This window comes from Aythya ferina (genome assembly GCF_964211825.1).
Source record: "Aythya ferina genome assembly, chromosome: 1".
Taxonomy (NCBI): Eukaryota; Metazoa; Chordata; class Aves; order Anseriformes; family Anatidae; genus Aythya; species Aythya ferina.
This window is the reverse complement of record NC_140296.1, coordinates 191,489,559-191,508,638: the sequence shown is the minus strand read 5'-3', so window position 1 is coordinate 191,508,638 and position 19,080 is coordinate 191,489,559. Positions and strand designations below refer to the sequence as shown.

At 37.4% G+C, this 19,080-nt stretch overlaps 1 protein-coding gene across 9 annotated transcripts in view; it reads left to right on the top strand.

The window, feature by feature from the left end:
• Positions 1-19,080, top strand: part of KIF21A (kinesin family member 21A) — an 89,151-nt gene that overhangs the window by 50,823 nt on the left and 19,248 nt on the right. For 6 of the 9 annotated variants that reach the window (XM_084531394.1, XM_084531400.1, XM_084531397.1 and 3 more), the window contains 15 exons: positions 1,125-1,209; positions 1,389-1,506; positions 2,766-2,954; positions 3,906-4,105; positions 4,527-4,634; positions 5,142-5,210; positions 5,316-5,527; positions 6,187-6,340; positions 6,793-6,993; positions 8,294-8,395; positions 10,079-10,244; positions 10,760-10,780; positions 14,803-14,863; positions 15,068-15,122; positions 16,494-16,711. In XM_084531394.1, coding sequence (XP_084387520.1) covers positions 1,125-1,209; positions 1,389-1,506; positions 2,766-2,954; positions 3,906-4,105; positions 4,527-4,634; positions 5,142-5,210; positions 5,316-5,527; positions 6,187-6,340; positions 6,793-6,993; positions 8,294-8,395; positions 10,079-10,244; positions 10,760-10,780; positions 14,803-14,863; positions 15,068-15,122; positions 16,494-16,711 — 1,959 coding nt within the window. The remainder of the gene's footprint in view (positions 1-1,124; positions 1,210-1,388; positions 1,507-2,765; positions 2,955-3,905; positions 4,106-4,526; positions 4,635-5,141; positions 5,211-5,315; positions 5,528-6,186; positions 6,341-6,792; positions 6,994-8,293; positions 8,396-10,078; positions 10,245-10,759; positions 10,781-14,802; positions 14,864-15,067; positions 15,123-16,493; positions 16,712-19,080) is intronic. The other 3 variants (XM_084531395.1, XM_084531398.1, XM_084531393.1) reach the window with 1 other exon arrangement.

The following is a 19,080-nucleotide window of genomic DNA, read 5'->3' as shown; positions in this document are numbered from 1 at the left end:
TGATGAGTAGGGCAGAAGGAACCATCTAGCACTGTAACCAGTGCTCTTTAGAATAGAGCTCTGTCTTAAAAGTGACTTCTAAATTTGAGTAGTTTCTCAAATCTGTTGAACCTGTCTTGTCACAGCACTGAGGACTGGATTTGTCAGAGTTTGGTCTCTCAGTGCTCCCCTCCCCTTGTGTCTATCCCTGTTCTGTCACAATTTCCTGGCTATTGGGGATTGTTTGGGTTTTGCATGTGTAATTCTAGAGGGACTGATACTTGGTCCACGAGAATTTGCAGAGTGCCATCAATTTTTGAATTTTAACATTGGCATGTGGTATCTAAGCTCTGCACTCTAAAAATAATAGTAACAATAAAAATTGATGAGCCATTGTTACAATTACAGTTCACAGTTCAGGTCCTTAAAAGAGGAAAAAATATAAAGGTACTTAGCATTTAAATACATTTTGAACCATACTCTGAAAAACAGAAGCATGGAAACATACTGAAATGCAATGTTAATTGTTGGGAAAAGTTCCTTTTTGAGATGCAATCCTGTTTCAAAAATTCAGTCTTTCTCAACTCTTTTTGTTGTTTTATCAATCAACGCCTATTTTGAGCGTTCCCTTGATGTCCAGGTAGATAACTGATCCAAAGAGTAGGTGTGGTACAATAGGTTAGGAAATTTTCTCTTAGGGTTTATGCATAAGATTTCAGATGATCATAGGCATGTTAGGCTCTGTTATAGATTGAGAGTGTAGTAACATCTATAAATGTTTATTGCACCTGCACACGTTTTTCTGTGTTTAGTAAAAGCTATTTTGGGTACACTGCAACTTCCATGCAAAAAGAATACTTCTGCAGTTTACAAAGATTTGTATTTTGATCGTCCCTGCTGCGCAATATGGATTAAAACAATGTGATACTCGTTAATATTGTGTAAGCTAAGATTGAAAGTGATTAAGCATTATTTTATGCTCTGTGGGAATTTGGAAGTTGTGTTTTACCCATGCCCAACATCTATACCTTTGTATGCACTTTGTTTTTCATCTTTATTTAAAATTACAACTTATAGGTTTGGGGGATGGGAAGCACTTGCCATTTCAGTTTATGAATATTTTGTGTATGTGCCTCTTCTGCTAGTGTTAAAGATGACAACACAGATAACGAGCAAGAGAAGAGAGATGAAAAAGGCACTTCGGAGAGGGAGAATAATGAATTGGAAGCAGTAAGTATTTATAAGTACTTGTGTTGATTTATTTATTCTCTGTGTACAGATTTACAAGGTTATAGAAAGAAAATTAGGAATGAGTCAGGTGAATATTGTTGCTTCCCGGTGATAATAGGAAGCAAATGGGAGGTGAAGCGTGGGCATGTTTTAATGTCTTTCTCCTCTATGTTTTGTAGGAGGAAATTCAGGAAGCAAGTGATCATGAAGATGAAGAAGAGGAAGATGATGAGGATGAAGATGACATGGAAGTTGTTGAAAGCTCAGATGAGTCAGATTCTGACTCTGATGAAAAAGGTGATATCAGTGCAATATTTTGTAGAATTTTTGGTACAAACACTATCTGCAATTCTTTTTATTTGTTGTTTTTGATTTTTTGAGGCAGCCCAGATAGCATGTTGTCAACCCACTGTTAATAATACTCTGTGGATTGTATGTCCAGGGAATTCTTTGTTGCCTTTGATGCTAAAATATATAATCTACATCTGATTAAGCATCCCAATACTGGCTTTAAAACTGAAGAGAAGCCATCAGGTGCTTAACAACACTTTTCTTCTTTAGTTAGAATACCTGATGTGAAAGGCTTAAGTATTTGGTTATTTTTATGACTCTGGACTAATCACCACAGTGACAGCTCCCATTTTGCTAATTTGGGCATGGGTAACATTTAATTTTGAAATGCTGGGAGTCCGTCAGCCTTCCTAATTTTGCAGAGGTCGTGTCTATTTATGTTGAAGCATCAACAGCTGGTGTACTTGTGGCATGCAAATTAATATTGCTAGAGTGACAGCTAGCATTACCAGCAATTCACTCCTGTGAGTTGGGCCAAATGGGCAAAGCAAGTCTGCTGATTGCTTCCTGTTTGAGAGTCACAAGCAATTAGCAGCATTTGCAGAACCTAAAATAAATAAATAAATCTGGAGCACATAATCTTAAACCAAAAAAAGGACCCAACTCATCAAATAAATTAGTTAAACTTCTATAAACCTTGGGCTAATCCTTTTTCCTTAGTTTTCCCTCTGACTGGTTTCAGTCCCTTCCTCATTCCACTTATGTGAATGCGACAGCTACTCTCTTAGGATTTTGGCAGTATTTTTTTCAAGAGCTAGAGAAGGGAAAGTCTCCCATTGGAGTTTGGCAACAGCCAGACTTTGAATCATAAACCCAGTAGGTTATAAAATCAAAGTTGTTCTCCAGCCCTGAGGTGATTCAGGTCTCACAGTCTGAATAACTTCTATAGTTAGGAGTTATAGTTTAGGAGAGACTGCTGATGGTGAGTTTTAACTGTAAAGAATTAAAACATTTGGGCAACTAAGTTCCAATGAGAGAGATCTTTTCCTCCCTCTTTCCCAGTTCTATCATGGAGAATGTTTAAGGAGGAGACTTTGTCATGAATTTCAGTAATGGTTTCACTTGCTTCATTGTGTTTCATTTAGAGTTTTCCTGTGTACAGCTACACATCAGGAAATGACCTTAACATTGCAGGGGGAATCCATATTTATGTGGTAACCATTCTGTTAACAGAAATCTTAATTATCCATATCTTTTTATTTCAGAAAATTATCAGGCTGACTTGGCAAATATCACCTGTGAAATAGCCATTAAGCAGAAACTGATAGACGAGCTAGAAAACAGCCAGCGAAGACTGCAAACACTGAAAAAACAGTATGAGGAGAAACTAATGATGCTACAACATAAGATTCGAGACACGCAGCTTGAAAGAGATCAGGTTCTTCAAAACTTGGGTAAGAAGTAAAAATTATTTAAATCTAAATGGTAAGATCTCCAGGTTGAATTGTTTGCCACTTTCCTTGCCTCTTTTTGCAAACATAGGAACTTGCAGAAAACAGAAACAGGTTTGTACCCAAAATGCTAGTGAGTCATACTTATTTCATTCTAGTTTCTATCAGAATTGAGAGATTTTTCTAAAAAAAATTACTGCTACTGACAGGTATTTGATTTACTTGAATGAGCATTTTCAGTTTTCTAGGAACTCTCATTTTCTTTTTAACATAGTTCTTGAGATAGTACATGAATTAAAAGTTTGTTTTAGTGCCAGCCTCCCCCTTTTCTTTGGCTTGCCTAACATAAGAATGAAAATCAAAGTGGCCTTGCAGAGAAGTTTTACTGGCTACCACAGATTTAAATAGAGTCGTGTTAAGATGAAAAATTAATTGTGGCATTAATTGAGCCATGAATAATTTGAAGTTTGGGGGAAGTTTTTTTTTTTTATTGGTTTGTTTCTATTATTTCTTTTAAAAATATACTGTATATACTTTATCATATTTACTCTGTATGCTTTTGCTATTCCCTTATCCTTCCTTAGACCTTCCCTTTTGATCAGCATCAGAAAGTGGTTTTTAGGCCTGATGTCTCTAAGGACCTGGTTTGACTGTTCTTGTGATCTTGTATGTGTATGAGTGAGCAAGCATGCGTATATCTGTGTCTTCAGGTATTTGGATATTTATTGCTGAGTGCAAAGAAATCAGAAGGAAAGCAGTAAGATTTGATCCCTTACCCAGGAAGACATAAAAGATAAAGATCTTGAAACAGTGCAGGTGACAGGAACTAGATGCAAATGATGTTTTTCAAATATTGTGAAAAATGCTAAAAGCAGAGGAAAGAGTCTTCTGCTGTGGCTGGCAAAATGAAAATATTGTAAACAAAAGCAGACTAAGAATTCCCTTTTGTTCTAGGTTCTGTAGAGACCTATTCAGAAGAAAAGGCAAAAAAAATCAAGTCAGAATATGAAAAGAAACTCCAAGCCATGAATAAAGAACTGCAGAGACTTCAAACAGCTCAAAAGGAACATGCACGGTTGCTTAAGAATCAGTCTCAATATGAAAAGCAACTGAAGAAACTGCAGCAGGAGGTGACAGAGATGAAGAAAACTAAGGTATATTTCAGTATTTTTAAGTCTCTTACAACGAGTGTTTGTTCAGTGGAAGATGGATTGAGATCATCTCTGCGTTTATCCACTGGATAATTCTGTTCTTGCTGTCAGCTGCTCAAAAGACTGAAAACAGAAAAGATTTGAAGACTATGCTATTCCCGTGTGTGCACATGTGTGTGGGGAGCCCTTTTAGGATTAATGAACGGATATTACTGCATCAAACATGTGGAGAAGCTTGTGCTGCTTATTACTTGTTATTCAGTACTGAGTGAAAAAGACACATTAGATGGAGAAGGGAAATTGCTAAAAGCATGTAATATACTGAAAGATGGTAGTTTGGAGGGAAAAAAAAACCTTTATATGGTGGGGACTGGGAATAGCACTTCAGTGCAAACAGCTTTTCTAAGTGATGACTTCTTCACAGGTTCGCCTGATGAAACAAATGAAAGAAGAACAGGAGAAAGCTAGAATGACTGAGTCTAGAAGAAATAGAGAAATTGCACAACTTAAAAAGGAGCAACGCAAACGAGAGGTGATTAAAGAGATAGAGAACTTTCATCTGGAATAAGTAGCTATTGTTAAGATGCGCATCCATTAGCCAGCATGTGCCCTGTGTAAATGTATTTACTGAGGCAGGCATGTACCTGTATACTTTTGCCAGTCAAAATGCACATAATTTGACTTACGTGATAACTCAGTTCCTAGCTTCAAGTGATAAGTGCAACAGAAAATGGAAGACTTGCTGAATATGTACATCAGTGTTGTTTTATTAATGAATCTTTACAAAACTGTTGCTATCACCTTATTTGCATGCAAGTGGTCTTTTTGGTAGAGAATAACTGTAGTGAAAAATGTACTGTCATTCTGTCCTAGAAAGAGCAAGAAACCATTCTGACTGGACCCTTCATGTCACAATATTTATGCAAACTTACATTAGTGTATAAAGTTGTTGTTTTTTTCTTTTCTTTTCTTTAATACAGTGATTCATTGTGGCAGAGAATGGAAGGAATATCATCTGTTGCTTTTGTTTTTTCCACAGCACCAGCTCAAGCTTCTGGAAGCTCAGAAGAGAAATCAAGAAGTAATCTTACGTCGCAAAACTGAAGAGGTACTGTGGTAAAACAATAACACATCATTGAAAGCAGAATAACACTGTGTTGCTGCAACTTAGAATGGAATTTCAGGGTAATTGTGTCTTTTCGCTCTGTTTCAGGTCACAGCCCTTCGTCGGCAAGTAAGGCCTCTGTCCGATAAAGCAGCAGGAAAAGTAAGTCGAAAGCTGAGCCTGCCTGAGCATCCAATTCAGGAACCAAGTTCTAGCTCATCAGTTGAGCACGATGGCTCCAGAACAGCAGCACAGCAGAAGATGAGAATCCCTGTTGCAAGGGTTCAAGCGTTGTCTGTAACTGCAACAAATGGAACAGGGTAAGGATTAAAACTCTTTAGTACTTTCTTAAGAGAACTGGAAATTGCATGAGCTTTATAGCAGATATTCATGCTAATGGTACATATTGCAGTCATTGGTATTTTTCAGACTGCTGTCATGTAATGCTCATAAAACAGTCATTTTACCATTACCAAATATAATTTTCATTTTGTGGGCTTAAGTAAGCGTGGAATAATTTAAAATGACATTAAAGGATAAAGTGTATTAAGATGCACAAAATTTTCAAAATCCAGTTAATCTGTTTCAAAGAAATGTCCTTATGGGTCCAAGGCCCGTAATGTTCTTATTTTCAACAATAATCTTGTTGTAAAACCCAGTGTAATACATTAGCTTTACTGATGGGCTTCCACTGCAGCTTGAAGCACATTTTCTTGTTAAACAAGGAATGATTCTTCGGTGGCACTGAATTTCAAGATGCCGCAGTGCTGATACATTTTTTTTTAACAAATGCTATAAATTTAAGTGTAGTAGAGTTCAGTGCAGGGTGCACGTAGGTTTCTGGTGCATTTTGACAAACTGCAGGAAATTCTGCAAGAAATTTAAGTTGTTCCAGAAAAATATTCTGGCCTGATAGTTTCCCTCTTCAAGCCTGGACTACTTTAGACTTAGCTGTATGTTTCTCTTGAATTTATAACAGAAAGAAATATCAGCGGAAAGCAGTGACAACCCGAGTTTATTCCTCAAAGGCAGCCAGGATGAAGTGGCAGTTACTTGAACGCAGAGTGACTGATATCATCATGCAGAGGATGACCATTTCCAATATGGAGGCAGATATGAACAGGTTACTTACGGTGGGTGACCTACTATGGACTATTGGCTATGTGGTCATATTAAATAAAGAGTAGTTTATTTACATTTGTTGTAAATATATTGCTGGGATGGTGGCATAGGCAAAGTGACTTGGAATCCCTTGCAGGCAATGAAGAAGCTTTTAACTCTAGTAAGCGTTTGGAGATGGGCTTTCTGTGCTTAGTAAAGAAAAACACATTAATGGGATCATGTGTAAATATATTAAAATATTTACCTGTAGAATTTCTTTGTTCACATAGAAATAATAAAATATAATAATAAAATATAATTTTATTATATTATATTTTATTTTATTAAATTATATAATAAAATATAATAAAAATAATGACGTGCTAGTTAAATTTTAAGAAGGAAAAGAAAACAGAATAAGGGCACTTAAGTGCTCTAAGTGTTTACTAATTTTTATGTCATATTATGTCTTTGGGGAAAATAGCAACGTGAAGAGCTTACAAAAAGAAGAGAAAAACTTTCAAAGAAAAGGGAGAAGCTCATCAAGGATGGGGGTGGCAGTGAAGCAGATAGAAATGTCCAAAATATAAACGAAGAGATGGAATCACTAACTGCAAATATAGACTACATTAATGACAGCATTTCTGACTGCCAAGCAAACATCATGCAAATGGAAGAAGCAAAGGTAGGTCAAATATTAATTGAAATAATGGAAAGACTGAAAACAAAAAACAACTATGTTAGCCTTGAAACTGTTTCTGTTTAGAAACAAAATTTGTTTTGGTTGTATAAAGGAACTGGAAGTTGGTGAAAAATTAAGTGAAGCCTGAAATGAAGGATGTAAATGCAACTGGACCTTCAGGTCTGAGTTTTAGTGTTGATACCATAATGCAAGTTAATACACAAAGTGTTTAAACATTGAAACTGATGCCTTCTATTCTGCTGGTATCATATTAATGTAATTCTTGGGACCAAAAGTTACCAGCTTTTATCCTCTTCCTGCAGCAGTAGATATACTTCTAGTCCCTTGTGTTGTTTTCATATGGTTTAAATATACATAAGTAGTTTTGTATGTTAGCATTTATGTCAATTACTTTTATTACCTATTGCCCTTTAGTAAATTTCCAATTATGGAACAATGGCTTTCTGTAACTAAGGAGGCTTTTCAGTTGAAGTTGCTTGTTTAGGACTGACCTCAGACAGACATCCTCCCTTATTAAGTTACTATTATGATTGATGTAAAGCAGTGAAATGTGAAAATTTGTAATGTGCATCGTAACATACATGATCTAGCAGGAGGAAGCCACCAGATACCGTCTCTTAGATCCCTCAGTGCGTGGTAATATGAAGTCTGAACTGTAAGACTTAACCACTGTTTTTACATAGCAGTCTTTGAGTTCTCCCTCTGTCACCTTGGCCTAATTTGTGCATTAAAGCATGTTGTGTTACCAGTAGCTCTTACTGTTTTATTTGCATCAGGATTTCTTGAATTTTGGACAGTGTAGTGCAAGGTTACAGGACTTTATACTGCCAATAAAATAGTGAACACAAAAGACTTCTTAATTCCTAAGGGTACCCGAGTGCTTAATACTGACTGAGAATAATCAGAAGAAAAATAATGAGAAGACTAGGGGGAGAAGTCTTCAAATACACAAAGGGAGCAGAGACTAAAGAAATAAATTTCTTTCTGTATCCACTGTGAATAGCTTAGAAAGGAAGTGTATGAGTTACAGATTAGTAAGAGTTTTCTAACAGGAAATAAATGGAAGAATTGGAAGGCTGCAGAGTCTGTACAATGGAATATTTTGGTGGATAGTTTGGAAAAAAAAGACTGTCAGGCATAGTTTAGAGGTAGCCAAGGGAATAATTGGGCAATATTGGAGCATTCGCACTGTTTCTATTTTCTATGAGTAAGAAATTATTAAGTAATTACAAAAATGCATTTTTTTCCTTACCACCTGACTCTTTTATTGGTGCACGTGTAGGAAGAGGGAGAGACCTTGGATGTAACAGCGGTGATTAATGCTTGCACTTTGACAGAAGCTCGATATTTGCTTGATCACTTCCTCACGATGGGTATCAATAAGGTAATGTAGCAAGCGAAATGTGTGTGTGTCAGAACTGTGCCATGTATCAGGAGCAGAGCTGTGCTGACAGAAAGGCTGGCTAACTTAAATTTACACCTGTGGAAAGTAAGCCAGACCTAACAAAGCAGGTCAGCACTACTGAGTCATGCTGGTTCTCAGTGTGGAGGCCCTTGAGATCCATTGTCAGCTTCAACCCGTTTGGTGTTTTGTTAATCCCCAGAAGAGGCCACTTCATTCTACAAAAATATAGTGCTGTTAAAAGAACTACATGAGGTAATTAGCATCAAATAAATAATGTATTTCCATGTTTTCCAACAAGCTCCTAATAAATGCTCAGGATGTTCTCTTTAAAGACTGGCTCAGCTCAGCGACTTTCTTAAGAATGTGAGCCTTTTTTAAAACAATTGTTTTAAGGTAGGATAATATAACGTTGCATGGCACACTTTGGTGAGACTTCTGCTTTTGAGTAGAGCAAGATGGGCTTTTCTTAAAGCTTTGGGAAATAATACTTTCAAAATGAGTAATTGGCAGTTTATAACCATGTGCACACATGTATCACATGCTCTAGCAGCTTCTTTTCTTTGTGTTTGGAGGCCATGCTCAATGACACGGAATTGAGTGAAAGATTTCGGGACTATTGAAATGAACTTTGAGCCAGTCCCAGTGGCTAATTCTGCCTTCTTGATTCACTACTATTGTGACTAAGGTAGTCTAAAAAGTTTGAGAACAAAACAAGAAGAAACCTGGGAAGAAAATTCCCATAACCACATTGGCTTTTGCAAAATTTGTTTTGTCAGCCCTTAGTTGGGTTGAATGCATACCTGATTCCTTGCAACAGAATATATGAGAGAGGAGTCTCTGACTTTCTCTGTTAACAATTTCTCCTTTCAATTAACAGTAAAACGTTGCATTATGTGAAGGACTTTCTTGCAAAATTGATCATGCACGCTTTCTGTTTTGTTTCCACATGTGTCTATTGAAACATGCCTATTGTTTTAGTTCGGATAAAATAAGAATCAAATCTTTGTCCATAGTACTATACTTTCTTAATTGGTAGCGCTTGGTCATCTTCTATCCTGCAAGCACTTCAGAAGATGCTTTGTACCTTCACCTTTCAAATTCTCTTCTATTTGGAAAGTCTTTCCTCTAAATTTCCCTGGCTACACTTTCTTCAGCTAAAAAAGCCCCACTAAACCAGGGGTCTAGGGAATTTTCCTTAAAATGGATTCTCTCTTAAGTTAGACTGAGAGATCTTCTGGCAAAAGCTGAATGTGCAACGAGTAATTCTGTAGGAAAGATTACTGTTCTGATTTTGCTTTATTACAGAGTATCATAGGTAATAGATTAATAATAATAATAATAATAAAAGGGTACTGTAGTGATGTGTGAAAAAATTAAGGTGTTAATTTTCATGTGCTTTTTGGTCTTGAATAAGCATGAGAAATCTACGAATTATACTTGGGATTCATATCCAAGTTAACCTCTGGATGCATATTTACAAGGAAGAGTCTGAGGATCACAAGTTGACTCTTAATCTTTTAATTAACATCTGAACTTTAGGGTGTGAAAGAAAGGTTACATGTTTTTTGTATTCGTAGTTTTTAAAAACTTGGGGCAATTCTTCTTTTCTAAACAAAGGTGTTGTGACAAAACGTCATTGTTTTTGTTTGTTTTCTTTTGTAGGGTCTCCAAGCAGCTCAGAAAGAAGCTCAGATTAAAGTTCTTGAGGGGCGCCTTAAGCAGACCGAAATCACTAGTGCTACTCAAAACCAACTGCTGTTTCATATGCTGAAAGAGAAAGCTGAGTTAAATCCTGAACTTGATGCTTTGCTGGGTCATGCTTTGCAAGGTAATTTTGTCATCTTATATTCTGAGCTGTCAGCTGCATGTCATGTTTGCCTTTCATGCATGCTGTACTGGGCATTCTAGGCTGTTTCTTTTCTGAATAGATGCTGTATTTTAACATATTAAATTTAAACTCTATTTCACAATTGATGTGCATGTATGTCATTTTTAAGTATATCCACTCAGCAGTGAAATGTAGGAAATAAGCTTTTTATTATCGAGATCTTTAAAATTCAAATAATCTGTCTGTTATTTTTATAAAAGATTGCATTTACAATTTGATGTCTTTTTAACATTTGAATGTGAAATTCTAAACATATAATCCTGTTCAATCATCGTACGTTAGTGATTTTGAAAGTGGCATTGTATGTCTGTTACGGCATCTATTCTACTTCTCGTGAGATGATATTAAGAAAAAATATAGAGTACATTTGGGTACTTATGTTTTATTTCTATTTATAAATGGATATGTTTTGATTGGAGTGTTGCTTTTGTTTCCTTGTTGCTGTTATTACACAGACCTAGATAGCATACCGCTGGGTAAGTATGTTTAGCTTTCTGTGTACTGTACAGCTGCATGAGTTACTAATTCATTCATGTTCACTAACTGGTGCGTCTTAGAATTTGTGAGTGTGTGAAGTTTGCATGAACTACTCTGTAAATGTACTCGTTACCATGAGCTTACAGAGCATTCCTCCTTTCTGAAACCCCCATAGCTTCACGTTAGGTTTGGTACATAAGTGAACGCAGAAAGCAGAGCTGTATTTCAATTTTATGACTTACTGTCTGTCAACCTTTAATATTCAGACTACATAAGGCTATGTTATGCTATATTACCACTATAGCTGTGATAAATTCTACCTTTTTTCTGAAAAAAAAAAAAAGTTCTTAATGCAGTTCATTTTTAACCTAGTTTATTTTGTAATGTAAATATTTTACAGAATGGAGCTTTTTTCTCACTTTTTTTTTTCAATTGGGTTTAGTTATTGACTTCACTAACTTTGAGGAGATAAATCTTTTTTTGTTGTTGCTTCTAAATTATTCCGAAGAAAACAACACTCACTCTCTCAGCTCCTATACTTCCAGTCGTGAATTTGGCTATGTTTGAAACCTGAAAGAAATATTCCTGATGTCAGCTTGTTTTGTATCATCCTGTGTTACTTCTAATCCCATTAAGGTGTCCTGTGCTAGTCTGCATAGGCATCTGAAACATTTCATATGTACAGGACTGTCTTAAAGTGTATAGATCATCACCTGGTATAAGCCAGTGAGAACAATTACAGCTTTGCCAGTGTCTCGACAGATGACACCTGCTGATGATCTGTGTTAGGGCATGTTGCTGCATTTGGCTAGTATTTCCTCAGAAACATCAGTGGTTATTAGTATTGTAGTTTGTCTAGAATAGCCCCTTTCTTGTGTGTGTTTGTGTGTGTGCATTCACCCCTGTTGGTGTGAGAGCAGTGCTTCTCCAGCTAGGATGTTAGCACTGCATTTTCTTTTAGCTCTGGACAGGCTTTCACTTGTTAACAGCATCTGGAGCACTCTTTTGAAAAGGCTTTTGTTAAATGCATTGAAACAGTAGCTCTACTGTGAAAATTTTTGTAGAGCATATACCATTAAAGAAGCTTTTTAACACTTTGCAAGCATGAACTGAGGCTTTTAAAACACTTAAGCCACTCAGGACTGTGTTAACACTTTTTAGGAAGGAAACTTCACTGGATGTACCTTAAACTGAATACACCATACTAACCTCAGTCCACACAGAAATCCACACTGTTGATGGTCTGTGTTTTGTAGATCACTAGTGGTTAAACCTTTTGGGCTGCACACAGTTCAGAAGCCGTTGAAGTGAGGCTTTGAGGCTGGTGACTGGGACTCTTGTGCAGGGGCTCCCTGGTAGTCAGACACGATTCCCAAGTGTGGAAGTGTGGGTGGCAGAGACCAATTTCAACAGCTCAGGGGGAAGACCCACTCAGCCTCATCCCTAACAGAGTAGTTGCACCTTCAGGGTGCTGATCATGGTGCTGATCATCAGCTGCTTGTGAAACGCTCCCTTGATGCCTTCTTTCAGCTCTGCAATCTGTAAGTTCTTAGCCACTTGAACACAGTTGGCTTGAAGAAGTTGGGGTGTTCCCAAGTGTAGTTGTGTACCTGCGTTCAAATGGAGCCTGAAGAAAAAGTTTCGATCTGCAGTGAACTGCATCACAGGCTCAGATTTTTACCTACAGAACGAGCTTTTTATGCACACCTACCTTGGGTGCAGATGAACTCTTCGTGCTTGTGAAGAGTTAGCATGACCACAAAGTGAAACGTTGCTGGAGTGACTCCTTCCTGAAGCAGTGGGAGCTGCTTTTCCTTCCCACCTGTGACAGCTGGACATTCCTGGTTGGGGCTCACAGCCGTGTGTGTGCAGATCTTGAAAGAGCAGGTTAAAAGTCGTCTCCACTGGATTAAAAGTGCTGGTGTGGCACATTTCAGTACAAATTGTACTGGCATTGTTCAGTTGTCTCTACATGAGGACGAAGACCTCATCGTGAAGCCATCAGCAAAGCTCTGCACTGGTCTTACCGATTATCAGCAGTTCTGTCTCCTGCTCCTCACAAGCAGTACTTCCTTTTGCTAACCTTATTGTTCCTTTCATCTCCTCTTGCTCAGGCCTTCCTGGAGAATCTTACTCTTCTGTCTCTTTGCATTTCTTCTTGTTTTTGTGCACTGGTTTTTACTTGGGGGCTTCCCACAGTCTTCCTGTGATGAATTGCAGATAAACCCAAGAAAACCATTACTACAACGCATCAGGTCATGTGAGTGCAAGCCCACAAGTAAAATCCCATTTTCTGTGGCAATCCCATGCTTTCTACTTTTACAAGTAACACCAAAGTTGATCACAAGCCCTTTATGAGAAGTGCATGAGGTAACATCATCACAATAATGAAATAAAATGCATTTATTTTACTGTTGCTGCTTTGGTTCCTTGCTGGGGGGAACAGTGCTCCAGATCTTATCTGCAGAAGACACCCAGTAATAACATATATACGAAAGATTTAGTGTGGGCTCAAACCCAGGATGGAAAAACAACAACAAAAAACAACTGTTCTATGAGTTTTAACAGTGTAACCCTGAATACCTCTGAAGTGCATTGTTGGAGCTGGTATTAGATTGATGTATGTTTTAAGCTTTTTCAGGAAACATTTTTAGATTTAGTGTACACAAGAAGGCAGCATTTTCCCTCTCATTCTTTCTTCTGAGAATTCAACAGGAGATTATATATTTTTCCTGCCTTTCTCCAAAGCATGAACTTGCATTTAAAATATATGCATGGACAAACCTATTTTGATGTGGGTACCAAATCTATTAATGCTGTGTGTTACAAATGGTATCTGCTTTCTGGCAGAGATAAGTAAATACCCTTAGAGCATCTCTAATAATAAAGAAGAGATTTAGTGGAATGTCATCAGAACGTTATTTAATCCTTACAATTTCACGTGTGTGTTCAAAAATAAGAGACTTGCAGGAATTTAATACCCATATCCTTAAGCTATACTTTGAATTATCACTAGAATAGCATGCAAGTAAAGGATTTTTTCTCCTGGCAGTTTGGAATTGATTGTACACATGCCCTGGACTGGTTGTCTTAGCCTGATGTTTTGCATGCAGACATGCTAATCTGATGTTTGATAGCGTAACAGTGTGTGCCATGCATGCTGGTTTTGTCTTTTGTGCACAGGTATTAATATGCATTTTACCTCAGAAGCATTTCTACTGAACAGCTTCTTTTCACAGTTACCTTCAGTGCAATTAGTATCTTTAGAAGCAGGCCCATAGTATTAAATGGTGGCATCATCCTGTTTTGAAACCAATATGCTTACATACTAACAAAGTGCTTGCTTCTTGTCAGGCTGATGCTGCCATTCTGTATAAACTGGAGCTGAGCCTCAGCTCACTAGCTAGATTAAAATGCATTTTATTTTACTTTACTTTACTTTACTTTATTTTATTTTATTTTACTTTATTTTATTTTATTTTATTTTATTTTATTTTATTTTATTTTATTTTATTTTATTTTATTTTATTTTATTTAACAGATATGATTCTGTCTTGGAGCAGGATGATCACAAAAAGGAAGTGGAACAAGCATCCTTGCTGTCCTTTGACTAGCATCTTTTTTTCGATGTCTTGCAGTTAATCTGCTTTGCTTTTCTTCTTTCTTTCTTCCAGATCTCCTACAATTTCTATTTCTCTGTCAACCATGTTGCTCTACTACAATAGAGGACCACATCTGGCACTGTATGCCAAGGTGTATGATTTCCTTAAGCTGTGTGAAAGACCTTAGGAAACTTTATGAATGAAAAAATCAAAAATGAAAATAAATTAGGGAAAAGAAAAAACAGGAAGATTCAATGGGAAATGACTGGCAAATAGGGATTTAGAAAATCTCTTGACTACCCTTCATATATGCCGTTCATCTACATTCAACATTATCTGAAATGTTGTGTACAGTAATAAAGCCTGGATGTCCTGATGTAGATGAACAGGCTAACATTATTCTTTTGGTAATTTTCTAGAAAATTTGGAAGATAGTACTGATGAGGATGCCCCATTGCATAGTCCCGGGACGGAAGGAAGGTGAGCAAACTGGATCTGGTTCTAGAAAGGAAGCTGTCACTTCCTCTTTTTGCAACACATTATGTACCCATTAGAAGATACCTGTGATGTGGTTTCCTTCCACATTGCCTACCAATTCCCTAGGAAGAAGGATGAAATAAAAAATGCACATTCTGCAAAGATACAGCTGTTTTCTTGCTAACTGTGCTGTAATTTCTCTTTTAGTTCATTGTCTTCAGATCTTTTGAAGCTTTGTGGTGAAGTCAAACCCAAAAGCAAGGTAGGCAGTACAATAATAATAATAATTTATACTTTAATGGCAGTTTCTGGGGGATGCTATTGCATTGCTCGAGAGACATTAATGAGTGAAGACATACAGAAGGTGAGCTGAAGCACTGTTCATGTGATTCATTTGTGATGTGCTTTTGCTTAATATTCCCCTCTGAGAAGCAATGATAAAAGTGTATTGTCTTTCAATGTCTCGTGTCTGAATTTTTACAGTTTAGGAAGATTACTAGCACTCCAAACTGGAGTAGATTTGTAGTTTAGTATTACTGAGGCTGCAGTTTAATGCCAGGGGAATTGGAAACATGATTTCTTTTTTTTTTTAAATTATTTTTTTCATTATTATTTGCTTCTATGGTCATAGGAGTGTAAAGGATGTTTATAAGCAAATAGAAGTTTGTCCTTCAGGTTCTTAATTAAAGCTGGCATTGGAGGTGTATATCTAGGTTGGCTGCAGTTTAATATTAACAGGAGTGGGAACTGGAAACGTGTACTGTTTGTGATTTGCTTCTGTGGTCACAGGAGCATAAAGCAAATTTGTAAAGTAAGTACAAGTCTATCCTCCATGCTTTGAACTGCAGTTGACTTTAGAGGAACATATCTAGGTTGGTGTTTCATTACTGATAGTGTCTCTTGGCTTCACAGCTCTTTGGGTAGGTAAACTGTTACTTTAATCTGAAAATGTTGGTATGAAGTAAACGTAATTTTTGTAAGGGCTATGTTTAGGCTGGACCTTTGTCTTCCCTAGTGGCCTTTCTTTCCAAGAGGAATTGATCTAAATTTCACAGCAGCAGGTTAAACAGATAGAGCGTATGGTCAATTCCAAGAATGACCACGTTGCATAAAGCTTGGCACCTTTCTGAAGTTCTCTGCTGTTTTCCAGCTGTTGAAATGCTGAGTGAATATTAATTCATCTTGGCTTGAATTACTTCTGAATTGATATAAACTAAGTAGCAGATGTTTTTACATCATAAGAAGCATCAGTGTAAGAAGTTACTCCAATATTATTGTAGTTATTTAAATTCATATTTTGCTTTTTTTCTGCTGCTTTATAACATTTCATTTAGTTAAACCTTAGGAGAATAATGTTGCACTCTTGTAGTATTGATAGGCACTTGTAACTGGTTTCCAAGGATATCCTTTCAAACAGTTGTCAAATCAATGTTTCATGCTGTTGAACTTGACTTGCCTCCTCTGAAATCATTTGGAAGGGTACAGGTGAGCTCCTTGATTTAGTTTCCAAAGGTAGTTGCCAAGTGATTTGAGGGGGATGCTGATTACCAGATAATTATAATCTTAAACGTAAGCGCTCTTGACACATCCTAGGAAATGTTTAAGTTGCAACTTGCTTTCTGTTTGTCTGCAGGCCCGCCGGAGGACCACTACCCAGATGGAATTGCTGTACGCAGATAGCAGCGATTTAGTCTCTGACACTAGTGCTGCAGGCTCCACTTTGCCTGGCCCTCTTGCACCTGCTGCAGAAACCCAAGAAAGTGGGGTGACTGCTGACACAAATGATACTGCTGCTAGGGACAGAGAGTTTATTCCCCCACCATCTGGCTTACCTTCTAAGATAGGCAGCATGTAAGTTTGGCCATGCTGTACTAATTATTCTTTGCTTCTTAGAAGTGCATGTTGCCAATTTCTTGTAATCTGTTATTTTAACTTTACAAGGGAGGTTGATATACTCAAGCTTACTAAATACTGACAAAGCCCTTCCTTCTTTTTCTGCCATCACCACTCTAGAAGGTAGAAATGCACTGTTATATGTAATTTGTTTCCAACCTTCTATTAAGTTGTTCTGTCATAGTGAAATTACTGTAGCCTTGTTTCTAAATAGTGGGAAAAATGGACCCAGTACCTTGGATATTTTGTTTTACTCATACCATAGGAAATTCACTTTCTAGGGAGATAGCAGGAAATCTGCTTAAATCAGCAGAGTTTAAAAAACAAAACAAACAAACAAAAAATCCCACCACAAAGCAGCAACAATAAAAACTTTAAATAATGTGGTAATATTATCTGTGTGTGGTCCTAACTGTCAGGTAAAATCTTCTTGTGAGACATTTTGTATGGACCATGCTTAAACTGAAGAAGTCTATACATTAATGGAGCATCCAAGTGTAAAGTTGAAACAAACATGTTAAAATCCTAAACTAAAAATGTTATTTTTTTGTTTTACTCTGGGGCCAGGAGGTCTTGTGCACTCTAGTGTGTGCGTAAACTGTATGCACTTGCCAGATTCAACGATATGGAAAAACTGTCCCATACCCATCTTCATGTTACAGATGCTGGAATTAGGCATCTTTCACTATCCATCTGTCCTATTTGCATAATGTTTTTACAGCAATCTCCATCTAATGTACACTTGCAATTTGTATTATTTCTACTGTGTATTTCTAGCATGTGCTTGAGGTGGCAAACATGAACAGTAAAACACTGCTGACAGCAATTATTAACCCATGCTGATGGCTTCAGTGCATTTTACAAGTTGAGTCTGCTTGAAAATAATGCTCTTGGGGGGTTAAGACAGGTGAAGAAACCCACTTGTTTCAGCAGTTAGTGTGAGATCACTAGGGACTCTTGAAGCTTCAAGATTTAAAACGTCAAGTGTTATGGCCTGGCATCCAAGACTCAGGTAATACCACCTTTTGCCTCACTCCATCTGCTAGAATGCATCCATTTGTGTAAGTGAAGCTTGCACAAGGCAAAACGGATCTCTTCTAAACACTGTATTCTGTGAGCATTAGACAGCGTGCTGCAGTAAATCGATTCAGTCAGTAGCAGGCCTCACTTATTTTGGTTTGCTATTGTTCATGTTTTGGCAGATAAATGATCAAAAATGGCCACAATCAGTCTGTAGTGATGTGCTCGCTGTAACATAAAGGCTTTTTTCATAACCAGAGCTCAGTCTACTTTCAACAGTATTGCTGTTTTTGCTGGTCACTGGTTGTTGTTGACAAAAGGTTGTCTTTGTAAGACATCTGGCCTTCTTATTTGGGCCTGTAGTGCTTGTTATCTGTTGTAATAAGCTACATTCTTCTGAGGCAAAGTGTCATCTTACCTGCAATAAACATTATCTCCCTTGTTCCTCTTATGTGGCATTCAGGGATGTAGAATTGGTAACAGTGATCCAAAACATGCATTCTCTGGAAGTAACAGATAATTTTATACTTAAGTGCAAAGTTAGGTGTCTGCATATGCACAAACTGCTGTGGAACCCCCTTGGTTTTCTCAGTTCTGTGGTGATTCAGAGAGTAACCAAAATGCACACAGACAACACTGAGTCCAACAGCCACTTTTGGTTGGAATTCTGCTTATAGGGACAGCCAGTGCTGTTGTCCTTTGAGACTCCTACCTCAGCTCCATCACAGCATGGTGGTCTCCTGTAGGTCTTGTGTTATACTTTCAATTTTTCTGTTCAGGTGTCTGTGATATCCTGGGAAATATAAAGGGATACTTGAAACCTGTAGTTAGGTGTCTATCTTGTGCTTTTACATTCAGGTTATCAATAGGATGCACCTGTGGTGTGTGTTTTTTTTTTTTAATCTGTGTTCATTCCTGGAAGACTACATTTTTATACTACCTGAATTTCCAGGGTTTCAAACAGGATTCATTATACAATCATGCTTTTTACACCCTCTTCTGAGCTCCATCACTGTGGAGCCAGAGATGGAACACTCAAGGGGCAGGTAGAGAGTAAGCAAGAAGGAGCTGGCTCCATGTCTGGCTGTGGAGGCCACTGATGCGAGTCAGAGGAGCTTGGGTTCTGGGTTCTGGTGTGGCTTATTTAACATACTAGCTGCACAGTAGGCATGTAGGCAATCAAGGCAGGGGAAACTAAAGCTCAAGTTTGTTATCCTTGTTGAAAAATCTAGCTATTTGGCTGATCATAGGACTTGCCTTATGACTGCAGGACTTCTGCATTCCTAAATACATACTTCTACAGCATA